Source organism: Acanthopagrus latus, chromosome 6, assembly GCF_904848185.1.
Source record: "Acanthopagrus latus isolate v.2019 chromosome 6, fAcaLat1.1, whole genome shotgun sequence".
Lineage (NCBI taxonomy): Eukaryota > Metazoa > Chordata > Actinopteri > Spariformes > Sparidae > Acanthopagrus > Acanthopagrus latus.
This window is the reverse complement of record NC_051044.1, coordinates 29,720,040-29,746,295: the sequence shown is the minus strand read 5'-3', so window position 1 is coordinate 29,746,295 and position 26,256 is coordinate 29,720,040. Positions and strand designations below refer to the sequence as shown.

General features: G+C 42.5%; 3 protein-coding genes across 4 annotated transcripts; 2 read left to right on the top strand and 1 right to left on the bottom strand.

The window, feature by feature from the left end:
- Positions 1-563: 563 nt before the first annotated feature.
- On the top strand, positions 564-5,956 carry ap5b1 (adaptor related protein complex 5 subunit beta 1). Its single transcript, XM_037100880.1, has 3 exons — positions 564-901; positions 1,345-2,139; positions 3,448-5,956. Exons 1-3 carry the CDS (start codon positions 764-766, stop codon positions 5,392-5,394), a joined length of 2,880 nt encoding a protein of 959 aa, XP_036956775.1. The 5' UTR covers positions 564-763; the 3' UTR covers positions 5,395-5,956.
- A 114-nt stretch (positions 5,957-6,070) lies between these two features.
- Positions 6,071-9,231, bottom strand: c6h1orf50 (chromosome 6 C1orf50 homolog). Its single transcript, XM_037100882.1, has 5 exons — positions 9,039-9,231; positions 8,405-8,520; positions 8,231-8,317; positions 7,860-7,991; positions 6,071-6,582 (listed from the first exon to the last, which is right to left on the bottom strand). Exons 1-5 carry the CDS (start codon positions 9,094-9,096, stop codon positions 6,397-6,399), a joined length of 579 nt encoding a protein of 192 aa, XP_036956777.1. The 5' UTR covers positions 9,097-9,231; the 3' UTR covers positions 6,071-6,396.
- Positions 9,232-9,909: 678 nt separating this feature from the next.
- p3h1 (prolyl 3-hydroxylase 1) lies at positions 9,910-25,310 on the top strand. 2 transcript variants are annotated; one of them, XM_037102517.1, is made up of 15 exons: positions 9,910-12,061; positions 13,537-13,689; positions 15,664-15,853; positions 15,958-16,089; positions 17,595-17,734; positions 18,727-18,816; positions 18,916-18,968; positions 19,059-19,186; positions 19,351-19,478; positions 20,099-20,194; positions 20,396-20,546; positions 21,697-21,814; positions 21,915-21,990; positions 22,115-22,255; positions 24,318-25,310. In XM_037102517.1, exons 1-15 carry the CDS (start codon positions 11,597-11,599, stop codon positions 24,804-24,806), a joined length of 2,550 nt encoding a protein of 849 aa, XP_036958412.1. In that variant the 5' UTR covers positions 9,910-11,596; the 3' UTR covers positions 24,807-25,310. The 2 variants fall into 2 exon arrangements, with proteins under 2 accessions (XP_036958412.1, XP_036958413.1); XM_037102518.1 differs by lacking the exon at positions 9,910-12,061 and adding an exon at positions 12,592-12,874.
- Positions 25,311-26,256: the final 946 nt, after the last annotated feature.

Genomic DNA, 26,256 nt, shown 5'->3' with positions numbered 1-26,256 from the left:
GGGGGTAAAACACTTTCTCATTCTCATTTCAATTTCTTCTTTATTTATTCATTTTTTTCAGTATTGCTATGCTTCTCCTTTGCCATAAGGTATATCCATGACATCCCCCACCTTAGTTGTTCTTTTGTCTATTCTGTCAGCTCCGTCGTTGTTGGATTTCAAGCATTAAGTCTTCTCAGTCTTTTCGTGGTTTGGATGCTGAGCAGGATTGCCACTAAATCAGCACAATCTGTTTGGTGTTGCTTCCTCCACCCACTGCAGGCCTATGATGTACGCCACCATTCCTACTGAGTGAACTGTTATTAAATATGGTCATCCATAACTTCCTCCTTCTTCTGTTGAGTGAGAGGAGAAGTTGTTGTTTTTTTCTGTTTTTTCTTTCTTTTTTCTTTTTCTTTTTTTTTACCTCATGCTGCCTGTTTGTTTGGATTCAGTTTATATTTTTGTGTGTGGCCTTGCTTTACGATATTTTTGTGCGAATATATAACAAGAGTACAAGTACAGCAAAGTGTACGTACACCTACATAAAGCAGGCGCCAGGTAGGACCCCGCGGCAGCAGGGGGCGCTGATGTAACACTGCGCGTGGTAAAAGTGCACGTGACATAACGCGGAACTCGTGCCCTGCCCCTGGTGGATCCTACAGGTCCGTGGGTGCGTCCTGGGGGTCTTTTAGGAGCACTTGTCTCGATGACATTAGAAAAAAATGACTGTGGACGGAGTTACTGAGCTTGACGGTTAGCTGTGAGGTTTAAGGGGATAATAATGGCGGTGAATTGGGCCGAGAGGATCTCTGCCTTCTCCCGCAGTCCGTCCCGCTTCCTCTCCGGGACGACAGCGGAGGCGTTCCTGGCAGAGCTGCTGCGAGAGCTGCGAGACGACAGAGCCAGCTACGGTGTGAAGGTAAAGGATAGAAGCATATATGGTGAAATGTACAATAAATGAATCCCCGGTCCCTGTATCGTGCGGTATAAATGCGTTTTAATGCCTTCCCCACTGCTAACTCACCCGGTACGAAATACTGCTCCTGGTCTTACGGTTAGTGAAACCTTGGCTCTTGCTAACTAATGTGACTTCTTTTGGTAGTTTATTTTATTTTTTATTTTTTTCAAAATGTCAACTTGGACTTTGGGAAATTGTCCCTCTGACTGTTTTCCAAAATAAATAAAGTCAGTCATTGACAGAAAGCACAAAGAGGCTGTTGTTATTAACGTTTGTCAAGTGTGTAATCATTTGTAATAAGTAGCCTACGTGATATGTTATCTTTGGCATTTTTCATTTACCACCTGTGTGTGGTCTCTCATGCTGTGAAAACTGATGTTTCTTCCACCTTCTCTCCACCTCAGGTCCTCCTGCTGTCCCCACTGTGTGAGCATCCGACCGTGCTGTGTCCCTCAGAGTCAGTGGGCGAGGAGACAGCCCTGGAGCTCATGTCAGTGTTCGCCCAGTGCCCTCCAAAGACTGTCCAGTTTTGTTGCCACCTCCTCTTGGCCCTCACCTCCGTGCTGGTCTGCACTTCCTGTGTGAGCAGTCGATCCCGAGCATCTCAAGACTTCCTGGACCTGCTCCTTCAGATCGCCCAGGACACCAGTGACCTCCACGGCGATGCTGCCCATCGCTCTTTGCGGGCCATAGCTTGTGACTGCCTGCAGGAGCTGGAGGCCTGTTCTCCGGGCCTTCTCTCCCAGCGCCTGGAGCTCTTAGGTGGACTTCGGCAGCGAGAGCCCTCCCGGCTCCACCAGGCCTATGCAGGACTTCAGACTCTGGTGTTAAGAAATGCTGTGTATCAGCTCACCCAGGAAACTGGAGCTGGCCCTGAACATCTTAAGGCCATTCTAGGAGGAAATTCTTTTGTTGCATGGGAAGCAGAGCAGGACTCAGGACTGATGAATAACAAAGACTCAGCCATTCTGTCTTCTGTCATCCTTGGACCCATGGGGACGGTGCCCACCCTCCAGACTGGGCCTGACTGTAAGGAGCTGCGTTCAGTCCTGTCCTCCCTGCTGGAGGAGTCCTACCTCCTCACTCCTCTGTGTCAGGCTGCACTGCTACACAGACTGACAGAGGTGGTTGCGATGGTGCCTGGCGTCCCTCCTGCCATATTCAGAGCTCAGCTGCTGCGTCTGCTGGGAACGAGCGAGGTAAAACGTTGTGCAAAATGCTCATAAGAATTTCCCAGGGCCCAAGGTGACGTCAACAAATTAACCTTTTTGTCCAGCCAACAGTCTGAATACCCATGCAATATTTGATAAGTGATATCCTGATTCAGAGTGCAGAAAATTCCTCTTGTCTTGTTTTTGTACACATATTAAATGATAAACAGCAGGTGGCAATAACCTTGTCAAGCTGCTTTACAATTAAAGCCAACATGTGGATGCTTGTGATGTGAAGCAGAGGCTGTGGGAATTATTGGGTTTGCATGAGCAGTAAAACTGCTTTGACACCGCTAAACGCCTGTAGCAGGGAGGACTGTTCTATCAGTAAGATGAAATTATGAACAGTACTGTACACTGATCAGCCCAAACATCAAAACCACTGATGGGTGACCTGAATATCACTGACCGTCTCTGTACAATGCAGTGTTCTCCTGGGAAACTATGGGTCCTGGCATTAATGTGGATGTTCTCTGACATGTAACACTCATCTCTAGACACTGATGTGAGTACACCCCCCTCACAGCTGTGGCATTATGTAATGGCAGTGGCCCCCAAGGACAGTGCATCCAGCCACTCTACAGAAATAATTCAGGAATAGCTTATACCCCCAAACTCCCTCAACCCCAATACGATTGAGCAATCATTGGGGTGTGCCGCACCAAGTCCAATCCATGGAGGCCCCACCTTGCAACCTAAAGGATCTAAATCAGCCACAACATTAAAACTACTGGCATCGATCAGCCACAACAGTGTTTCAGTGTTGAGGCCTACAGGTAATGCCATAGCCGTACGGGGGGGTGCGCTGCTTGGTCTGCAGCAGTGTTTAGAATGTCCACATGAATACTAGGACCCAAGGTTTCCTGGCATATAATTGCATTATAAAGAGATGATCAATGATTGAGTTCACCTGTCAGTGGTTTTAATGTTTTACATCGGTGTATACATTTGTGCTTTGTTTCATGTGAATGTAGAATAATTGGAAAACTGTAGGGGATATTTCCATCTTTGGTATTGTAATGTTATGTAATGTAAACACATTTCAAAGATTATAACTTTTGTATTTATAGATAAACAGTCTTGGAAAAGTACTTTGAAAGTATAGCTTTTCAAGCTATAAATCGCTTTTAGAAAAAAGAGAGGCCCCTGAAGTAAAACGTCTTAAAAATGAAATCAGTTTGCCATTGTACATGTGAGGAGAAAATGACTGATTTACAATATTTATGTTAACCTTTCCTTTAACTTCTGAGATAATTAGACTTAATGAATCAGTAAATCTTTGTTGACTGCTTCCAGGTCGGCCTCCTCCACACCACCCTGCTGATGAAGTGTGCGTTCACAGATAGCCTGTTCAGCGCCGAAGACGAAGCGTTCATCCTTAAGCGGCTGGTGGTGCTCTCCCAGCACCCACTGCTGAGTACACCAGAGAAGCTTTTCTACATGGACTGTATCCTACACTTTCCTGAGAACCGGCCAATCAGCTGCAGCGATGGTGACGAGACCCTCCCCGTGCTTCTGACTCCACAGCTAGCCTTGGCCCTAGTGCCCACCGTGTTCAACGACAGTGCCACCATGCTGGCCCGTCTCAACCTGCTGTCTCTGGTCTACCTAGAGGAGGGGGAGGAAGGGGAGGAGGGCAGGGGCCTGGCCTACCTCTACGAACACCTCACCTCGCTGCTGCATATTGTAGAAAATGGAGGCAACAGGGAAGTTGTTGTTACATTCTTTAGAGCTGCCCTCCTCTTCCTTTCCTACTTCTGTCACGTGGAACGCTACTCCAACAGCCTGACAGAGAAGCTGTGTCAGCTGTACCTCCACCACACCTCCCTGGCTCCACACCTCATCAATCTGGCCGACCAGACCCAGGACAAACTCACTGAGTCCAGCTGGGCTGCGGGGCTCCTGAAGGCCCTCCAGGGAGTCATCACCGAGGCCCCGCTCGCCCAGCTCACCTTACAAGACCTCCGCAGGCACCTCAAGATGCTGGCTCGGGTGGCGGAGGAAGGAGAAATCCCCCAGCACACTACCCTCAGCTTCCTGTCCAGCGTCATCACTCCGTCTTCCTCATCTCTGTGCGTGAGTGGCGACTGGCGTCTCGGGAACAGCCTGCTGGGGGTTTGCCGCCGCCTCCTCGTCCATCCCAGCCTGGACTCGCTGCTCATTCCCCTGGCTGACATTCTGCAGCACCTCACTTGCCACTACGGAGACACAGACATCATGGACCATGCCCGCCTCTACTACTCTCTCCTGACCACGCTGTCCCGGGAGAAGCTGGCCAACGTGTTGGCACAGGATTTGACTGAGGGAGGGCGGCAGGTCAAGAGGCGAACGCTGTCTTCCATCATGGCCGAGGGCGAGGGGCTCACAAGCGCACTAACAATTCACCAGACGGAGAAGGCAGTATTCAGGCTGATGAAGGCCCAGTCTGAACCACGAGAAAGAACACAAAGTGATAAAGAAAGTGACCTTAACAGGAATGAGACTGAGAGCAGCCCAGGAGAGGCAAACGTAGCACTGGAAGCCTACAGAACTCAGTTCCTCGATCCTAGCTTCGCCTCCGAAATCACATTAATCTACCAACTGACTCACATCGAAGCTGTGGACTCCCGATTTCATCAGCTTTTCAGCATCTGCCTCCACTTCAGCCTCACAGACGACCACTATGACGACCTGAGTGACATCAGCGTCCCGTGTCTGTTCAGAGACAGGCCATGTCCCAAGGTGAAGCTGACGCTGAAGCCCAGGAGACCCTACCCCACCACACTGCATGCCAGCGCCATCTTCACCACACAGGATGGGCTCTCCTGGCACACTGTCCTGCCCGACATACACATTGCTTTCCAGCAGGCCTTCATGCCTCCGCCTACTCCTCCTACCTGGGGACGGGGCAACAAACTGAGCTTGTTTGAGGGTTTATGGGATGAGATGAGCTCTGAGAGCAGTGGGAAGGACTTGACAGACTGTGCCACCAGCCTGTTCTGCTGCCAGCTGAAGGAGGCAGCTCTGATATCCTTGGTGGAGAAACACTTCCTCCCCTATCTTGTATCAGACCTGTCTGAAGAAGACGAGTTCAAAGTGCTCGTCTTTCTCCCACCACAGTCTCACATGCTGCTGATGATCAGGTCAGAGGAAGACGCTGTGCACTTTAACATTGCCACAGATAACTGGCAGCTTCTGCCTCACATTAATTCTTATCTGCTGACAATCACATCCTCCGAGGAAGACACTCACAGCCATCTGTGACCCCTTTAACTGCCTTGTTTTTAATTCAAAAGAAAAAGCTGATTTTTTTTTTTAACAAGATCTCTGAATTTGTAAGCACTTTAATAACTCCAGTTGTACTTAAAATTAAATTGCTTAAGATGTTGATTTAAAATAAAGTTGTTCCATTTTAATTTTTACCTAAAATTGCACAAATGCAACTCAAATCTTGTCATTTCTTCACTATACATCTGTTCACATCTTGTTGGTTACAGTCTATAAATGGAAAACAAAATACATTGATCAGTTGTATTTCCCTGCTGTATACAAATAAGGCATTATAATACCAGAGTGAGATCTCATGTAGGCTGTAGGACACATTAACAGAACCCTGTCAGTAGCACAGTGGAACACTGGATTTATTTGTGATCAGTGTTTTTGGCTTTGTTTTGTGATCGGAGACACAATTCGCATCTTTCATGCTATTCTGAAGTTGTTAGTGGTTCAGCACCAACAAAGGCAGTGAAGAGACGAAAACAACTGCCAGCAGCAAACATGGATATTAACAATGAAAAATTAAAATAAATAAAGGTTTTGCAACATGGATTTTGGTGGGACACACTGATTATAAACAGTTTTTTTTTTTTTACAAAACTCCTCAGGGCACCTTTTGAATTTCATGCTTGTGATGAATGTTGGCAAGATAACCGACTAATCATCTTTTTCTAATTTTATTCAGAAGAAATTCCTTGCGCGGGCTAACCAGATTAACCCACTCTGATATTTTTCTAGTTTAGCGAAGACTGTTAAGGTTGAGTGTATACATCCAATATCAGAACAATATGTATACAAACCAATAGTTTTTGTAACACATTATGAGTCTTCACTCAGTAAAAGTCACACAGACACTGTGTGATGGCAGTTTTGATATCAGCAATTCCAGTCCATGTATGGATCTGTCAGTTCAAGTAGATGTTCATTAAGACTATAGCCAGCATCCTTTAAAAAATTCCAGTCCTTTATTCAGTCCAGTTCAGCAGTCCTCTAATCAGAGAGGCCCCTGAAGTTGGGTCCTGCATAAGGAGGTATGGCAGTCTTCTGGCTCAGTAGTTTATCCATGATGGCGATCTCCGAGTCCCTCTTCTCCACCTCATCGATGGGGGTCCAGGACATGTCGTGTTGAAGTTTGAATGCACCGACGAAAGAGTGAGGGCAACTTGAACCCCATTCCTTCAGAGGGGAGGACAAAGAAAATGTGCTATGGTGAGATGAGTCAAAATACAACAAATGATTTAAAAAAGAATTGAAGTTTACAGACACACAGCTCCCTGCCTAAAATATTTGAGTTTTTGTTAAAAGGCTGAAATATTTTGTTGATTTACATCAACTGAAACATTTTTACAACAAGTAATTTTGTGTTTAATTAAAATAGAAGGATTTGAGGATTTGTTTAATTTGACCGTGTGTCAGTATAAAGGATGTTAATGATCATGATCAATTATCAGTTAGGTAAATGGGAATTTAAATTATCAGCTGACAAAGACACAAAGTATGTTCTTACAACTTACAAATACTTCATACCGGTATGAAAAAATGTTCAATCAAAATACAAGGGATTTTTTTATCATTTCAAAAAGTACACAAAGATGATTTATACAAATTGATATTTTTACATTTTAGCCATCTAGTTGCCTCAAGATGGGCTGGGCTAGTTATTGAAGAGCTACTCACTGGAACTCAACAATTAAAATGAAGTGGCTATTCTGTGTTATGTAGTTAACCTTTCAGTGACTTGGTGTTTACCCAATCTTTTCTTTTGACTCCTAATTTAGCCTTCTCTGATTTTACATTGGACACTGATCAGAGATTAAATCTGTTTATTTTAAATAGAAAAATGTCCAACATATCTCTAATATTATTAATGACGAACTAGTAATAAATTATTAAAAGGCAGCTGACTTTCAATTAAAGAAATTGGTACACGTGTGCAGCCTTAGTAAGAAAACATTTACGTGTGTGTAAAAAAAGAGCCTGAATTCTTGGCTGTAAAAAACAACTGAAAGTCACTTAACGGCATGAAATCTGTGAAACAATAAATTATATTATGGTACATCACAATACAAGTGACAATCTCATTCCCTGACAGTTTATTAGAAATCATAGTCAAAATTCCCTCACATTACATAAATTACACGACCACCACAGTCCATGTCAGTACCTGGCTAGCTGACAGCAACCAGTTGAATCCAACCTAAACTGCCTTTGTTATGGCCAGCGACTCACTATCAGCTCTCCTGCGTCAAATGAACTCTGACCACCAAACACCCCCAACTGTCAACATAGTTGGAGCAAAATGCCTGCAGGTGTCTAGTTAGGCATTCACATATTAACATTCTCGCAGAAGTCTCCCTGAGGGGATGTTAAGTAACAGTTCTTGTCCTCACAGGGTTACACAACATTAAAGGCAGCTCAGCAGCCAAACCAGTATGTATCAGTGATACGCTCACCTGAGGAGAGATGATGGAGAAGTATTTCTGTCCGGACTGCCGCTCATAGAGGTAATACATGTTGCCGGGCTTTTTCACAATGTTACAGGCAGCATGGTGGAGGTCAGCATCTCTTTTGGCCTCTTCTAAAACCTAGAAAGACAGCAGAACAATCTGTTCACTGGACTGGTAGGCATGTCTGGTCATCCTGTCCAACATGTGGCATACGCAAATAAAGAGCATGATGTTTTCTTACTGTCCCGTTTTCAGACAGGTTGTTATTATTAAGTAATAGGTTGGGGGAAAAAAACTGCAGCATTTGTGTATTAGTAGCGTATCCACGAGAACAGCCCGTTCTATGTGTGCGCTGGTGTGTTTGCCGATATGCTTACCTTTCTGGCCTGCTCCTGTAGGTATCGGATCTGGTCAGCAATGACTGTCAGTTTGTTGCCAGCATTGGCCTTAATGAAATCATCCCCCTAAAGACAAAGTCCAAATATTTTCAGTGCTTTGTATACACTTTGACAGTTTGAACATGACATTTAAAAACATATCTCGGTCCACACCTTCTGGACTTGTGTTGCCAGGGCCACCAGGTCCATGGGGTCTCCCACTCTGTGGGTCTGATAGGAACTGACCAGTTCCAGCCCGCTGGGGGCGCTGCTGCTCTCCACCAGGTTGACTGCAGAGACAGGTAGAGTTACATCACTATTACTTAATCTATATCAGACGAATGAAGAGAGAGGATGTCACAGCTAACTGAATGCTTAAGTACCACAACTGTTGTATCAAATCCATTGCTGAAACTGTTGCAACTGCTTTGACTGCTACATATCACATAAGTACTGTATTTATTACTTTCTTATTAATACGATACTAATAGATTCATTTAAACCGAACACTTAACCGGCACCCTCGCATCCTTGAGCTCAGTAGAACACAACAAAACTATTAGTTAAATCCTCATACAGTGTAGTGAGGCACGTCATGTGCTGAACTTCAGTGGACTTTACAGCTGCTCGAACATTCAAGGCGCCACTTGGTAACACACCGGTGTATAGCGCGCCGGGTTACATGGAGCTCTTTAAGACCACTATATCCAAATAAAGATTGGCCGTGTGCTCTGTGTGATAATTTCAACAGTTCGGCGAGTGCACACGACGGCTGAAAGCTTTGACATGAGCACTGAGTTTCTTTTACCTGTGGTGGTTTTGTCGGGCTGAGTGGGAAGGCTGACCGTCCTGACCGTCTTGTCCATGTTGTCTTTCTTGTTTCTCCTATTACGACAAACCGCTTTTCTCCAGTGTTGTCAAATACACGGTCTCTTTCCACCTGGTGGTTTTATAACCAGCTGATACCTGACCAAAACTACTGGAGGCTTCGCGGGGTCCTAAATCTCCGCCCCGTTCTCTATCATGGCTGTCCTGATTTCAGCCTGTATAAATAACAACAATATTTTAAAATTACCTCGTTGGAGGTGATTCGTTTATTAGGATACGTTTCTGATGTGCTTCGCATTGCGATTAATATCAACGTGTTGATTGTGTATTTTATATTATGCTATTTACAAATATATTTGTCTCCAGGCACTTCAAAATCAGCTCATCCTCGCCATGGAGCATTTAAAAGGAGAGAAGAAGTGTCACTGTGGAGAAACCCAAACGTAGAAGTTCCCCCATGATCCATTGCGTGCGCTCTTACACAAGTTTTGTGTTACACGTGCTGCAGAAGTTATTTTCACTGGATATGTTGTGTCTATGATTACAACAGTGAAGGTGTTTTATATACTCATGTGTCCTTTAAGTATTCTAAATCATTTTTCTTAACAAGATAGGCCTACTCCCACTTGGCACAATTGTGTTTTGTCATCATATCCCCATTATTATTTATAACAATGTATAAAAACAAAAATATCTTTTCTTGTTAGATAAGATTAGTGTAAGCTAAATAAATTATGAAAATAGGATTTCATATTGTTTTGAATAGGAAAAAGGTCCAATCAATCTCAAGTCCTCAGACCTATTGACAGTGACTCACATGAGGTCCAGTGAAGTAGAAGTGGTGCTCTTGACTTCAGAAGAACACCCCTAACTTTTGACTTACAGACCAACAGGTTTAACTTGCTTGTGCGCCATACGGAAAACATTATCATGACGAAAGAAGTATATCGTCGTAATACGTTTCATGTTACAGTCAATCAAGCCATGTCAGCATCAGAATGAGAAGCAGTTTTATTACCAAGAATGATTTTACACCAATGAGGAAGTTGTCTTGATGAAGAAGGTGCATACATTGAAGACACTAAACAAACAGTGACTATAATATACACAATATAAACAGACAGAGACATGGAGTATGAGATTTTTTGGTATTGTTCAATTGTGGCATCCTTCTACCCCGATAATTGATCTTTATTGATATGTTATAACAGAGTCCTGAGATAAAATATAACAGGAGTATATCTATCATAGGTGCTCTTACATTTTTTGTGTCTGTTTTTGCAGATTCTGTACAGGAACAAGAAACTGAATGTGCCAAAATTATCAAGTTTTCAGAGTCATGTTTATTTTATCATGTCCGAATGTATCTTAAAGCCATGGAAGTAGACGTAAGTGACTTGTAGCATACTTGTTCTAACAAACCAACATGACCTTTCCAGGTGAACTCTGCTGTGCTTTTGTTCTGCTCTTATTTTGCTTTTTGTTTCACCGACACAATTTCTTTTGTGGACTTTAATTATCAGTTCAGTTGTTTTTTCTCCTTGCTCTGTAACTGTAAAAACAACTCATGACACATAGCACATTTTTGTGTGTTCTGACAAAATAACTGCTCATCCACATCGTTTTATCAAGTTTGTTCTTCTTTTGTTGAACATTTTCAGGTTTATGGGTCATCTTGTTCTACTTATGGGCTTTGCAATGACACATTTTCTGTCAGATATGACCAATTAGAAAAAAAAAAACCTAAATTACCGAATATAACTGAGGGCTGTATTTGTAGATTTGATTTGTAGATTTAGATTTGAGATGGAAGATATTGCACATTTTTTGGTATTGTCCAATTGTGGCAGTCTTCTACCCCAATACTATTTTATTATAAATAACTGGAAATTATTATGAAAGGTAAGTCAAAAGGCTAAATCAAAAATGCAACTGAGACTCTGACAAACCAATAGCACACAAAGTTATTGAGCTGATTCATAGTCTAATGTTTGTATGTATATATGATTATGTGTGATTTATTTTTTTTTTCTGCTTGTGAGCAACTCCTTGTCCGTGAATTCTGTCATCCATGACCTTCCATACATTCCAACCAACTTTCTTTTATTGGGAAATCCATTTGGAAGTGTTGGTCCTGGATGGACTGATGATAATTATGATCCTGTCTGGATTTAAGGTGATTTCATGAGCTTCATCAGAAAGTTGTGCGACAGATACAAATATTGCACAACAGTGTTATTGGCTACACTTCAACTCTGTATCCTATTGCATTTTTTCCATTGCACATTATACACTCACATGAGTAGCATTCTTTTTATGACATTACTAGTTTGTAATGGTGTCTCCATGTGTATGCCGGGATATGGGGGAGCACTGGTGGGTGTAACCGGGGGGCTCTGCTCTTCAAACCCCACCTCCAGACGAGCGACTGTCGGTGAAAGAGGTCTGAGCTTGCCTCGGCAGCCTGTTCGGTCCGGTCCCTGCTTCAGACGGCTGCCAGCCTTCCTGCCCCGCTGCACAGCCTGACACTTTGGCATCATGGAGCTCCGTTATGCGCTTCCACTGTTCATCTTTATCGCTCCGCTGTGCTCCTCGGACACCAGCCTGGGCAGTCATCACTTCGTTCTGGAGCCCTTTGACTTCCTCTTCGACACGGCGGTGGAAGCCTACTATAAGGGGGACTGGCTGACGGTCATCCTGAACATGGAAAAGGCGCTCAGGAACAAAGCTACCGTCCGAAAGGTGAAGGCTCAGTGCCGGCTGAGCTGCGCCAACCAGACCGCTTTCGGAGACCAACTGGCAGGCTTAGGAGTCGCCATACCCGGGGCCGGGTCCGTGGAGGACCTGGGCTTCTTCCAGAAAATCCTGACACGGGCAGACTGTGTGAACTCCTGCGAAAGTGAAAAACTGGGCTCACCAACTTTGCACCAAGTCACCGCAGAAGTGCAGCTCGAGTTCACCAAGAGGACCCCGTACAATTACCTACAAGTGGCATATTTTAAGGTAGGGCTCTCAGTGTGGAGGCGGCAAACAGAGATGTGTTTATTTCCCAGTGTGACTCCATACCTAACACTTAGGCCCAGAACAGAGCGAGGAACCTAACACACTTTATTGCAATCCCATTCATGCCTGCACTGAAGGCTGATGTGGAGCCGGATACTGTAAATGCCCCAACCCCCCCAAGACCAGGACAGCCATGCCACGTCTTAAGGTGGAGTCAGAGGAGCCTGACGCTAGCACGTCTGCTGCTGGGATCCAGCAGCAGTTTAAAGGCCTAAAGTGCTGCTTTATTGCTCGCATAAACTCTCACAGCGGCGAGACAGAGAGGCAAATAATGCTTCATAGGCTCATTGTGATACTGTAATATTTATTTTTTTATGTCAAAGGAGCATTTTTTCATGTTCAAAAGTTTTGCTGGATTATCAAGGCTGTGTGTGTATTCTAAAATACTACTCTCACACAGAACTTGAACGCAGCAACATGATGAAAAAAAAAAAAAATCTGATGCAGAATTTTTAATCTGTCACCAAAATCTGTGAGGTGGAAGAGCTGATCTCAAATCCAACCACTGTGTGTTCTGTAATAGTTCCTGTTATGCATTGTTCCAACATACACACATGCAGGATTCAGCAGAAGAGAACAACATGACAACAACACAACATATAACACGCATTGTGGCAGAGTTGTTGGTCAGTTAGCCGACCGTGTGACTCAGCCATGCTGGTTGCTCGGATTTGCACAACTTTTACAATAGCATGGTCCAAGTGGATCAGTTCCATTGGACCACAGCTCCAAGCCAGTTTGCCAGTCACTGATGTGAGTTCCTACCTTATTTTTTTTATATGAATTACTGGCCACAGGAATGACAGAGACAGACAGGTCCCTTTGGAATACATAGATATGTTCACAGTTCCTGTAGGTGACAGTTACAGGTCAATACAACCTACAATTTAAGCCTATATTATGCCTTTTTAATATCAGCTCTTTGGAGCCAAGCACATTATTTTGTTAGTAAGTAAGGTACTGGTTCGCTAAATGTACAGCACAATATATATTTAACGCTTGGTTGGTTTAATCAAGCAGGCCACAACTGATATGAATGGGGGGAAAGATCAAGACCACCAGACCGTTTGCTTTCCGGCTCAACAATGGTGGGACATGTTCTTATTGACACCAGGACAGCATTGTCACAGACTGAAATATCATCAGTTCAGACTGCACCTTGGCCCATGAAAAGAATTAAAATAAAATAAAATGAAAATGAAGCTGATGTACTCACAATTTTGGGTTGAATCCACATGGTTCCATGCTCTTACTACACGTTTCTTACTTTAGAGAAAAACATCACGACTTTACTGTAATCTAAAAACAGAAGAAGGCAATAGTGCTGTCAGCTAATGTCTGTAGTTTTTCCAGGTAATACATTAATTAACACACCTTCAATCAAAGACTGTGACTTTAACCCCCGTTTCTTTCAGATCAATAAGCTTGACAAGGCAGTGGCAGCTGCCCACACGTTCTTCCTGGCCAACCCTGATCACATGGAGATGAAACAGAACCTGGAGTACTACAAGATGATGGCAGGAGTACAGCAAGAGGACTTTAAAGATTTGGAGGCCAGGACACATATGGTGAGAGCACACACCTTCTCTGATGAAGACCAGTCTTTGAGGTGTCTTTCTCTAATGTGTTGTTGTAATGCCTGCCTGTGGTTGATGTAGCTGGCCAAATTTCAAGTTTCTGAATAGCTTTACAATTTTTTTCTTCTGCTGATTGGTGGTTGTAAACTGCCGGTAAAGTCAGTATTATGTCAAATAGAAGGAATTGAACTCAAAATGTGTTACAGTATGCAGTTTTGCCTTCCTGACAAAACTCCATAAAGGGGCAATATGTAAGATGTAGCCTGAATTTACCTTTAACATTAACATTTTGAACAGAATAAAGACTGTGTTGATATTAAGTCATAGATGTCTATGTACTGTGTTGCAGAGATTTTTAATGAAGTTAGCATGCTAACCAGCAAGCCTAGGCCTGTCCTGTCTCCTAATACCACTGTACTCCAGGAGGGGAGAGTCTGATAGTCTAGCCGTCGTGGTTTCAGCGGGGAGATGTATAAGAGGCTAATTATAAGCGGATACATCTTGGTATCAGATAATTTTTTGACTCCCACTATCCTGTAACATTAACCTTGTTTTAATATGCAGGTAACATAAATGGAACTATTGAAATATATTCCAAGTGAAACTCTGACATACTCCTGCCAGCACTTTTGTGTCATCAGGACTCATTAGACTATCTGGTGCAAGCTCTTGCTGTGTGTAATCTCTGCGACCGTCCCATCTGAACGCTGACGCTACTGCACATTCTGTGCAGAGGCATACAGGTTTGATGACCTGACACAGAGACAGCTCTGTCTGACATTGTGACCACAGATGCAAACAGTAGTGCCACATAGTAGACGTTTGGTGCAGACAGACTGAGAGATACAAAACAGGTTAAGGTTAAAACTGGTCAAAATGACAGGTACTTCTTACCATTAAATCAGGGTAAGAAAAGAGCTGTTTGGAGGTTAAGTGCAGTGGCCACTGTACTAATAGACTAAGCATATATCTTCAGACTTCTGCCTGCCAAGAAGGCTTTCTGTCATGTGCAGTGTATGTTTTGAGGTAAAACCAACATTTACCTATAGCCGACATTAGGTTTGGTGTCAGACTTGTGGTGTCTCGGTCTGTGCTGGAGCTTTCTCAGGGACTCGAAAGTTCAACCTATGACCTACAGGATGTTTTTTTTAGATAGCATCCCCAAAAACAGCACACATTGTGCATTTCAGTTTTTAAAAACAGGCAGTTAAACAAATATCCCTCAAGGTTGAGAACCTCTCCCCTAAGGGGTTGTGTACCACCAGAGAACCTTAAGGAAATGTTCCCTAAGGGTTTTATAAAGATGTTTTGTGTAAAGGTAAGAGAACTTTTTGGGAATGTTTCGTAAGGGTTCTCTGAAGGCTTTTTTGTGTAACTGTAGGGAACATTCTGGTTCTGTAAATTTTTTTCAGCATTAACCTTCAGAGAACCCTCAGGAAATGTTCCCAGAAAGCTCTCACATAAAAAACCTTTATCGCAGGGAACATTGGTTAAAGGTTCTCTTAAGTTTGTACGACATTGTCTTCAGAGAACTTCAAGGGAGTGTTCCTTAAAGGTTATCTGATCGTTGCACAAAATAATCTTTGGAAAACCCTCAGGGAATGTTCGCTAAAGGTTCTCTGAAAGTTATACAAATTATCATCAGAGGACTTAGGGAACATTCAGTGATGTTTCTCTTACAGTTTTTGTAGAAAAAGGAAAAAAACAAATAGGGAACCTTTTTGAAACATTCCTTGAGGGTAATCTGCTCCACGGCTAACTGAGCTGCTTGCTAATGGCAGCTAGTTGCTACAGCGAACAGTATAATGAGCAGCAGCTAGCGGTTATGCTGCCCCTCATATTTTTTGTGCTACCTTATCCATTTCTTAATGACACCTTCACTGAAACAATTGGTTACAGCACTAGTAATGCAATGCAGTTGTGACCATAAACCACCTCACTGGACACCCTGCCGCTTTCCCTCAGGCCGAGTTCCTGCTGGGGAAGAGTTACTACAGCGACGACTCATTCGGACTGGCGGCTGACCACTTCGAGGTGGCCGTGGAGGAGTACTTCATTGCCGATAAGGAATGCAAAGCACTTTGTGAGGGAGCCTACAACTACGACGGATACAACTACATGGAGTACAGTGCTGACCTGTTCCAGACCATCACAGGTGAGACAATGCATCCTTGTTTTTTCCTGTGCAGAGAGGATTCACGTTAAAGTTGAGTGCTTGCTGAGCATTTTCCTTTGTGTGATTGTGTCTGTGTGTGTCAGACCACTACATGCAGGTACTGAACTGTAAGCAGCACTGCGCAGTAGAGCTGGCCATAAGTTCAGGCAGAGACAAGCCCTTTGAGGATTTCCTCCCCTCACATTTCAACTACCTGCAGTTCTCCTACTACAACAGTGAGTCTTGTCCTTTTTCAGCCTGTACTGAGGAGTGTGCATGTACTTTACCCAATGTCCTTCACTGTAATGGAAGCAGAATTCAACCCTAAGCCTACAGAGATCTACAGCATCACTGATTGTGTAGATGGCCGGATATGTTAGCCGAATTTCATGAGGCAGATCCTGGCCTTTTATTAAAAGCGACATGTGATGAAGGTTCCTCTCTGTAGACTTTCCACCACGTTGAGATAAAACGGTGCCATTTCATTATTATATTGACTGATAATGACAGAGGAGGGTTGCACTCAGTGTCTCTTTATTTACAGAAGACAAAATGTTTTGGGCCATTCAGCCTTCATCAGTGTCACAACCACGGAGTACAGAATGCCTCTTAAATAGCAAACACAATGATGATCTCTGTTAAAGCTGCAACATAGTCAAATTAGACTTTAAAACATTCGGAAATAACAGTTTTGTATTTCAACGCAAAACATTTTTTATTTCATATTTAAAAAGGTCGGCTGCAGTAAACAGACTGACAGAACAGAAGTGCTCTTCTTCTTCAAATAGCAACATTTCCTAACTTTCATGAAGTAGTTTTTACACTTTTCTGAGTAAGCTCTGATGTAGCGAACACTCATCTCACGTGACTGATCTGCTTTTTCTGCTCCAAGAGAAAGGGAAGACACTGTTGGATTTTCTATGAGATTCCTATTCCCAGAGAAATGTCCAAGTAGATGGCTAAGGCAACTAGTTTTGTTCTTGCTTTTTCTTCTACTTCTCCTTCTTCTTCTTTTCAAGCACGGTTTGCAATCAACTGGCATTTAAAAATATTTAAAAATATTGCCATCCATTTGCTTGACGACTTGTTGGAAACACAGCTGACGACACAGTAATATAATAGCTAATTGACTTTTATACCTTATTTTTCACAATCTATAGGAACCAGTCTTCCGGAATTAGAACTATTGAAAAGATAATTTTGAAATGATTTGAATTGGTGAGTTGACAGGCAGCACCAGCTAAAACGTTCCAATAAAGGGATTTGTTAGTGCAGAAGCTTAACAAGTCTGAATATCTTGCAGAGCCTTAACCATTAATGTAAATATAGCCAAGAACAGGGTGGCTGCCTGTGGCTCAGGGGTAGAGCCATCATCTTATTGTCAGAAGGTCACTGGTTCGATTCCCCTGGTCCCCTGGATACTGACCCCCAAACTGCTTCTTGCATGGCAGCCACTGCCATCAGTGTATGAATTACTGTTAGCTGTGTCTGATAAATCCTATTAATGTAAGAACAGGCTTAGATAACCCTGATCACATCAAAGTTCATCCCACAGACGACATAAATCAGCTGATATCACAGACAGGCTACTCCCCGCGATGCTGACTTAAGTAAAACCAGTAGAGTGCAACCTTAAACAACAAAATAAACTGCACCTTTAAGTACATATATCAAGCAACATTCTTCTCTGGACACCTCACACCAGTTGTTCACTCTTCCTCTTCTTCTACTCCGTCTCCAGGTGAGAAGTATGAGCAGGCCATCGAGTGTGCTAAGACTTTCCTGCTCTTCCATCCTGATGATGAAGTGATGAACCAGAACCTGGCCTATTATTCTGCCGTGCTGGGCGAAGACAAGGCACAAACCATTTCAGCCAGACAGGTATAGTCAGGCTAGCTCGTGCTCTGTTTAGGCGGGCCACCTTTTCAGCGCAGTTATTTTTAGCTGTGTGTTTTCTTAATCCACAACTATCAGCAGTAAATCAGGCCGCACAACATGTGGTGAGAGAAAAATAGCCTCCATTAGCACTTAAATGTACTCAAGGGCACAAAAGGGACATAAAAAAAGCACTGATGGTAATCTAAAGCACATAAATGTTTGCTGCTTTTTAAAGAAGCAGTAAGTAAGATTTTTACTGCCTCAGGCTCCAAATGTCCACATTATACAGTATTTATAGTGAGTTAATAGGGTTGTTGATCAATGCTAATAACTAATTGATCATTTCCCTTGCTGATGAGAGTTTTGGCTCTCACAACTGAACTGACTTCCAGACTATGATGAGTTTTGAATTAAAATCATCCCCATATACCCTCAAACTATGTGAATGCAGTCTCCCGCATTTATATACATTTACAGTCACAGATTCAGGGTCCTGCTGCATGCTAGCTCACTGTGTCTTTGGTAATTAATAATAACAAATGCTTAGTGCTTTATGACAAGCCAACATGTCTGCTGTTTAAAAGCACTGATCTGGGCCACCCTGGTTAAAGGTATACTATGCAGGATTTTATCTTAAAAAAACATACAGAATATCAAATTGGAGAGACAAAAGTAATCCCTCTTAATCATCACTTATGACCCGTGTGTGTGTGGCAGTATCAGTAGAGATCCAGCCTTCTGACTGTATTTTTTTTTCTATTTCTTAGTATTTTCTTCTTTTCGAGACATTCCTACCCAGATACCTAATAGAGGTATAGAAAACTGTGCCAGACACCCTCATCCAGCCTGCATACCAAATGGAGGCCGCTCCCTTTTTACTGCACTTAGACATTTCACTGAGGCTGATATTGTGTAGATGTTTCTCATGGAGCTGTTCAACATATTGTGTTTTCATATCGGCTGCAATAAATCTTGATGTGTTTTGTGACCTGCAGGTGGTGAAGCAATACATTCAGCAGTCCATACTAGAAAAAGAGCTGCTCTACTTTGGATACGAAGCCTTCGGAATCACCTTTGTAGATCCAGTGAGTGAATAAGTGATTTGCCATGCATCACATTTTGCTTGTTCGATGCAGGGGTTTCATGCATTTGACTTGTGCCTTTTCCTGTTATTTTGTATTCAGGACCAGTGGACTCCTGAAGATGTCATGCCCAAGAAACTCAGAGACAAGCAGAAGTAAGAAACCGGCTCATATACATTTGTGCATGTCAATATAACAATTAATTGTTAAAATTATGCTAATGTGTCTTTCACTCTGCCTGTCAGAGCTGACAAAGAGACTGCAGCCAGGATCACAGAGGAAATAGGAAACCTAATGAAGGAGATTGAGACTTTGGTTGAGGAGAAGAAGAAGGATTCTTCTGAAATGTCAAAGATCATAACACCACAGGAGGGTAAATATTTGACCAGGATTGCTGGTGACCTAGATGTTAATGAGATGATGGTACATTGGTTCCACCTAGCCTCACTATCAAGTCTCCAATATTTCATATGAAAGCAAAACAGTTTTTGATAGTAAAACGTTTTCTCTCCCATATCTGTTATATTTGCCCTCTAGGTGTCAGTGTGTTGCCTAATGACATCAAGGTGACCATGATGTCCAAGCAGCTGAACGGCTCTCAGCGGGTGTTGTTGGATGGGGTGATCACTGATGATGAGTGCAGGGAGCTGCAGCGCCTCTCCAATGTGAGTTATCTAAAGAGGGGGGTCATTCAGAAATTACTGAGTTAATTTAACTTACATGAAAAACAATACTAATCTTACTATTAATATGAAAATTAAAATAAGAACTGAAAAGGAAATACACTGTAGAGACATTTTAATATATTCATATATCTGCCATATTAACACAATTAGCAAAACTGTTTTCTCGCTGCTGTCAGGTGGGTCATATTATTTATTTTTTATTTTTTATTTTTTTTTACATTTCTTTTCAGCATCAACTAGAAATTGTGTATTCTTTACATGATATTACTCTGAATTGATTTTTGATGACTGATTTTTCTAACCTTTCAAGCAATGGGAATAGGACAAATGTGTAATTAATTTACCCCCCAAAAGTCTCCGTAAGTGTATTATGTTGGAGGTGCCTGTGATTATTTAAACAACTCAAAATAGACTGTAACTGTTTGAAAATAGCAGAAATATAAAGTTCTATGAACGTATGGCACAAGACTATGGTCCTAGTTGAAGTTGAACTTTTCGTATTGCCTGATGCCTGTTTGTGTCTCATATCTGTTTGTTTTTGTTGTGCGAGTCAGGCCATCACTTCAGAGAGTTTATCTGCTGTTGTGCATATTTTCCAGGCAGCTGCTCAGAAAGGTGATGGATACAGGGGGCAACCTTCCCCCCACTCTGCTAGTGAGATGTTCCAGGGAGTCACTATCCTGAAGGCTGTGAAGGTCTGTAGTCCGGCTCCCTGAAGCATTAAACACGACTTAAAGTAGAAACCAAACAGTGGCGTTGTCTTTGCAAAACAGCCACCCAGCTAAATTTTCTAGAAAGTAACATTAGTGAAGTAGACCTTTCTATGAAAACAGTCTCTGACCTATATTGGTGACATCTGTGTAGCTACTGTGAAATGATGTTTGCCCTTTCTACAGCTCGGACAGGAGGGTAAGGTTCCTCTGAAGAGTGCTCATCTGTTCTTTGACCTCAGTGAGAAAGTGAGGAAGATGTTGGAGTCTTACTTCAATCTGGACACTACACTCTACTTCTCCTACTCCCACCTGGTGTGTCGCTCTGCCATTGATGGTAAGTCAGACAGGCACAATGCCCTGGTTTTTTGCAAAGAGTGATCCAAATACTATACCCCATGTGAGCTGCAGTGCTATGGAGGCCACAGAAAGTCACAGGCTGCTGTAAATCACCTCTGTAATGTATATTGATCGGTCGCAGTCTGGTGTCCAGCCAAGCTCACTGGGAAGGTGCTGAGTCCAGGCAGACTCCAGACAGCTCTCTAAGACTAGCTCCACAGCTAACTGAGCTAAATTGCTAACCATAGCCAAAGAAGGCTAACAAACAGTGTTGTGAGCAGCAGCTCTCAGTTGCTGTGGTGATATGCTGTTCCTATAGTTTTGAGAGCTACCGTAGAGATCTAGCCATATCTTCCACATTGCACCTTCACATTCTGACCCTTTTCATAATTGAGCTTCATTATTGACATTTTGGCCACTGGTTGCACAAAACACACCAGTGACAACATCATTACCATGTATAGTTGCTGTCATAAAGTTATTGACAAACCGTTTGCCTTTTTACGCAGTGAGCAGATACCGAGCACTAGCCAAATACAATTAGCTTAGCTTATTATCAGTATAATACTGTGCTAGCGCATGACATTATCATTTATAACCACATGCTGAATGGTTAGGACTAAATCTGGGGAACAAAGATACAAATGCCATGCTCTCAGGTAGCAGGTTTGCGTCAAAAGGTGGCTGTCATTACTGATTATATATTATTTAGCAGGAACAAATGATTTCTATAGATGTTTTGGTTTGTCTTTGTATTTCAGCCCAGTCTTAACTCTCTTTTTGGCTCTTTGTTAGTTCTCCATCAACTCATCTGAAAAATGTCTGGCCTTTCAGTTGCTAAATGTTTTTAGGTACACCAGCTAATTGCTAATTGTCTGTTGCGTGGTGCTGGGCGGATGGTGCACAGTGGATTTATTAGAGCTTCTTTATAGGCTGCTTCAATAACTGTCCAGCAGAGGGGGACTGAAGTGCTGGGTGAGAATTCTCTGTGGGTTTGCCTCAAAACCCAGTAATTACTTACAGTAATCTGAACCATTGCTAATACCTTCGAGGTGAGCGTTAAGGAGCGGATCTAAGAAATACTCCCTGCAGGCGATCATAGTTGTGTGTCCATGGTCTAACTTGTCTCCTCACTGTTGGTTATTCAGAGAAGCAGGACGACCGTAAGGACCTGAGTCATCCTGTTCATGTGGACAACTGTCTGCTAGTCTCTGAGATGAACGAGTGCATAAAGGAACCTCCTGCATACACACACAGAGACTACAGGTAAGCGCACACACAGCAGTACACCACAGAATCTGTCCTTCCACCAGACAGCCCCGATGATGAGCCGCCACCTTACATCCTAATGTCTCCCCCCCTGCAGTGCCATCCTTTATCTAAATGAAGACTTTGAAGGAGGAGATTTCATCTTCACTGAGCTGGATGCTAAAACAGTAACGGTATATTTCCAATTTTTCTGTCCATAATCTTTTATCAAAAAGTGCATTCAAATAAAAAACTGTTTAAGTGTAAAGCTTCAGTGCTATTAAATGTTGTATGTTGTATATTCTCACCCTTACCCAGGCTGAGGTGCGTCCACAGTGCGGCCGCGTGGTCGCGTTCGGAGCGGGAAAGGAAAACCCCCACGGTGTCAGAGCCGTCACCAAGGGTCAGAGGTGCGCTGTGGCGCTGTGGTTCACCCTGGATCCTGCTTACGAGGAAAAGGTATAGACTGCCATTATAGACTAAACTCTGTATAATGAGGAGATTTCAGATTAATTTACTCTAGACCACACATCATGGTATAGAGAACAAACATAGAACAAACTATAGTACAAATGTAAATAGCCAGAAGAGCTTTTTAGCACAAGCTAAGTTATTTATAGAGGCTGCACCTAGTTTATATGTCATCTTAGGTTTGTAAGTCTGTAAGAACAGTTTATTAAAGTGAAACTCTCGCCAAAATGCAACCGAGGGTCTTTATGTGAATGTACCCGAGTCAAACGTTCGTTTAACAGCATAATTATGAGGAAAGTTTTTTAACAACTCACGTTAGCAGTTGCTTGTTCCGCTAGCCGCTGTCCTGCCAGTTGAGAATCTCCGACTCATGTAAGAAACAACACTAAAATCAAAAGCCGGAAAAGTCACGTGAGGTATTCCGTGGTTAGTTGTTGCCGGAAGACAGTAGCAGTCCACCTTAACTGTCCTCCAGGTTACGTCGCATTAGGAGATCGATACTTCTGAGCTGCCATGACAGCGCGGAGCGGAACAAGCTACTGCTAACATGAGTTGTTCAAAAACGTTCTATTTGGTAAACTCTGTGCACACAAACAATGTTCACAATGCTCGTGTGATACGAGCAAAGTTTCATGTTGTGTCGAGCCTTCTTAGTGTTTGAAAAATAGCGATTTTGATGCTAACACAGTATTTGCCCCTAGCACTCCATTGAAAATGATTTTGACAAAAAACGAAAATACGGTCAATCTTAAAAGTGGCGCTTTTGTTGTAATTATGCTTTTAAATTAAAGTTTGACTTGGATACATTCACAAAAATACATAGAGGTTGCATTTTGGAGGGGTTTGACTTTAAGAGACAAATTATTTTGGCAGTTATTTCTTTCTGCTGTCAGTAATGCTTGTGTTTCAAACACAAACACCATATAGCGTGATGTTCATCCCCCAAGCATTTTTTGTTTCTTCCTGTTATTTTAGAAATTCCATCATGAGAAACTTGGAAATTACAAATAGCCCAGGCATATTTACTATTTTCACACTGACAGCCTCTATTCATCAATAGAGTAAGAATAATAAATTCTTTTTTTTTTTGCAGTAAACTTTAGCTATAAGCTCAGAGAGCGAAAATTAAAAACCATAAAACTAATATGTGATAGTAATTCAACAGTATTGACTTTGTTCCATTCTTTATATCATTAAGGAATAAACAACAATAATTTAATACGGTTTACCCCAAAGGTGCCCAAACTGTTTTCCCTTAAGGGCCAAAACTGAATCTTAATGGTTGGCCTACCCATCGATTTCTATAACACTGTCAATAAGGTAATGTTAGATAGAAAGTAAACTAACATTTGCTGTTACCTAAAAGCAGCTATCAAATATGTTGTTTTACCTTCAAATTTGGCCCGATATCCCTCCAGATTTTTACTATCCACTGTCTTTTCAGCTTTCAGCTAGCCAATCAGTAAAAGGGGGTAAGAATAATAACATTTCTCACATATATGTTTATAGGACTTGCAACCTTGAAGCTGTATCACTTTTATTTGAGATCTCCCCGAGCATGATGATGACCCTCCGAATATGGTCTACTTACTGACCAGCTGTGCAAAGTGTCACTCTGCCTGCCATGCTCAGATTATAGAAAAATATGAACAATTCCAGATTATTCTTATTTAATGAGCATTTCAGCCTCCCAAAAATAAAGCAGCATAAACATTACCATTCCTTGGTACCGCTGATCTGCTTAGAAAGTCAGACTACCTTCCCTTCAGCAAAAAAAAAAAAGTTACCATAACTGCAGCTGTCAAAATTTTAGGTATTCAGGTAATCATCAGTTCAAAGACATGTTAAAGTTGGCAAATTCAAAATAAACGGTCAGTAGATGATGTAGTGACTGGCAACAGAAATCTAAAGGACACCTGCGATTGTTAACTGTGCATTATATAATTTTCTGGAAACAACCAATGAAACAAATCCAGCATGAATACAGTTTTTATATGCCTCTGATCCTGACGTTTCCATTCATTTTGCAATCGGTTTCCCCTTCCTATAGGAGAGAATACAAGCTCAGGATATGCTGAAAATGTTTTCAACCCCTGTGAATGAGGAGTTCATCAAAAAGGAGGAGAGGGACACCTCGAGGCCTGAACCGACAACCGCAGAGCCTCCTGCGCAGGCTGACCCGGAAAAAGCAGGTGAAAAACCAGCAGACGTGCAGCCTGACAAACCAGCAGACTCACCTAAGGACAAAGCAGAGGCGAAACCAGTCAGCAAAACAACAGGCACTAAAGCCAAAGCTGTTCCTAAAGCAAAGGCCAAAGCTGGAGATCAAGCAAAGACCAAGACGGTAGAAAAAGTCAAACCTGCCGCTAAAAAAGTAGCCAAACAGACGGTCAAAACGCAAGCCAAGCAGGTAGACAAAAAGGACGCAAAGCCGGCTGCAAAAAAGACAGTAAAAGTTGCTGCCAAGAAGGACTCCAAAAAAGCTAAAGCTGACGCCACGTCAGCCTCAGACTCTCTGAAAGACAAGGAGGAGCTGTGATCCAGCAGCGCCTGGGACTGTGTCTATGTGCTGTCTATTTTTCTACTATTTTATTCAAGGTCTTCTCTGTGGGTGGTTAAATAATAAAGGAATGAAAGGTTGTACAACGCTATTTGCCTTTTAGTTAATTGGTTATGGTGGATGATGGTGTAATGTTATAAAGGTCAGCAATAACTGAAGAATACCAAGAGACTGCTGTTTCACAATAGACATCACTGGGAAACATTACTTGAGCGCTTGTGTGTGAACTGACAATCTCCTTGTGCCTTACTCGCTGTAACCATCTTCGTTTGGCATCCAAAGGCTTCGTATCTGTTCAGCTGGTACATGTCTTCATCTCAGCTTTCAGCCAGAATTTACTGTAGCTATTTCACGTGACGTGTCATGTTGTGGAGCTGAGCACAGTTACTGAGGGGAAGGGGGGATTTATTAATATGAACAGACCTTTTTCTGTTGAAAGCAATCAACTGTGTGAATCGATGAAATAAAAGTGACGTCTCTAAATTGGGGTGAGTTTTCCTTAACAAGAGTAAATCCCCATGTGGCGCAGTACTCCAAGCCGACACTGGATGTCAGGATGGAAACGCTGTTCGGCGTTCTTTCATTGCTCATCTAGCGATCCATAACACACATTCACTTTTAGGAGAAATCCTCAGGTAGTGAACTTCAAGAGACTTCCAGATTCCGGCTTCCCTCCTGCTGTGATTTGATTTTAGCCTGAATAATTCAAAGCCCCAGCGCCCATTGTTCTACTGACTTCCTTGAAGCTCAGCACATTTCAGCACCATCACATTATAGATCTCTGAGTCTGCTCGGAAAAACTAACAGGTCTAAATTTGTATGCAAGAGCTTTGGCTCTCCGTAAAAAGAGATGTCTTACCCACTCTCTCAATCATTGGCTTTTCTTCACAGAGCCACAGCTGACAGACAGAACCCTTTTAATGATGCCCCTGCAGTGGTGGAAGGTGACAAAGTTCATGTATTAGTTACTTGTGTTTGCGTGTTTCCATTTCATGCTCTACTTTATACCTTTCTGCAATTCGGACGGATGCACTACATGTCTTTTACAGCTAGAGTAACAGAGTCCTCTGCAGAATAAGATAACACAAAAAAAATAATCCAATACATTTGATAGAATATGATGTTTTGTTCTCAATTACACCATCAAATATTTATACATGACAGAGTTTAACACGAGCTTTAGCTTGACCAGCTACATTAAAACAATGCTTAAAATGCTCATGCATCAATTATCAAGTAACATGATATATACAACATAGAAGGCTGCAGGGATGACACATTTTTGTTGGCTAACCTGGAAGTGCATCGTCAAGCTACAGAAGCCTTGAGGGGCAACTTCAGAGTTGTTTTTTTCTTATGATCTAAATTGTTTTCTCTCCTGTGTGTATGAGTTGAGAACTGGTGGAAAAAAAAGTTTTGCCAGGATAAT

Coding starts and splice junctions, on each gene's coding strand:
- c6h1orf50 (XM_037100882.1), bottom strand. CDS start 9,096: ATGGACAAGACGGTCAGGACGGTCAGCCTTCCCACTCAGCCCGACAAA. Junction 8,318..8,404: donor TGGCAACACAAGTCCAGAAG/GTGTGGACCGAG, acceptor CTTTGTCTTTAG/GGGGATGATTTCATTAAGGC. Junction 7,992..8,230: donor TACAGGAGCAGGCCAGAAAG/GTAAGCATATCG, acceptor CTGTCTTTCTAG/GTTTTAGAAGAGGCCAAAAG.
- p3h1 (XM_037102517.1), top strand. CDS start 11,597: ATGGAGCTCCGTTATGCGCTTCCACTGTTCATCTTTATCGCTCCGCTG. Junction 15,854..15,957: donor CCTGTTCCAGACCATCACAG/GTGAGACAATGC, acceptor TGTGTGTGTCAG/ACCACTACATGCAGGTACTG. Junction 20,195..20,395: donor CTATCCTGAAGGCTGTGAAG/GTCTGTAGTCCG, acceptor CCCTTTCTACAG/CTCGGACAGGAGGGTAAGGT.
- ap5b1 (XM_037100880.1), top strand. CDS start 764: ATGGCGGTGAATTGGGCCGAGAGGATCTCTGCCTTCTCCCGCAGTCCG. Junction 902..1,344: donor GAGCCAGCTACGGTGTGAAG/GTAAAGGATAGA, acceptor TCTCCACCTCAG/GTCCTCCTGCTGTCCCCACT. Junction 2,140..3,447: donor GTCTGCTGGGAACGAGCGAG/GTAAAACGTTGT, acceptor GACTGCTTCCAG/GTCGGCCTCCTCCACACCAC.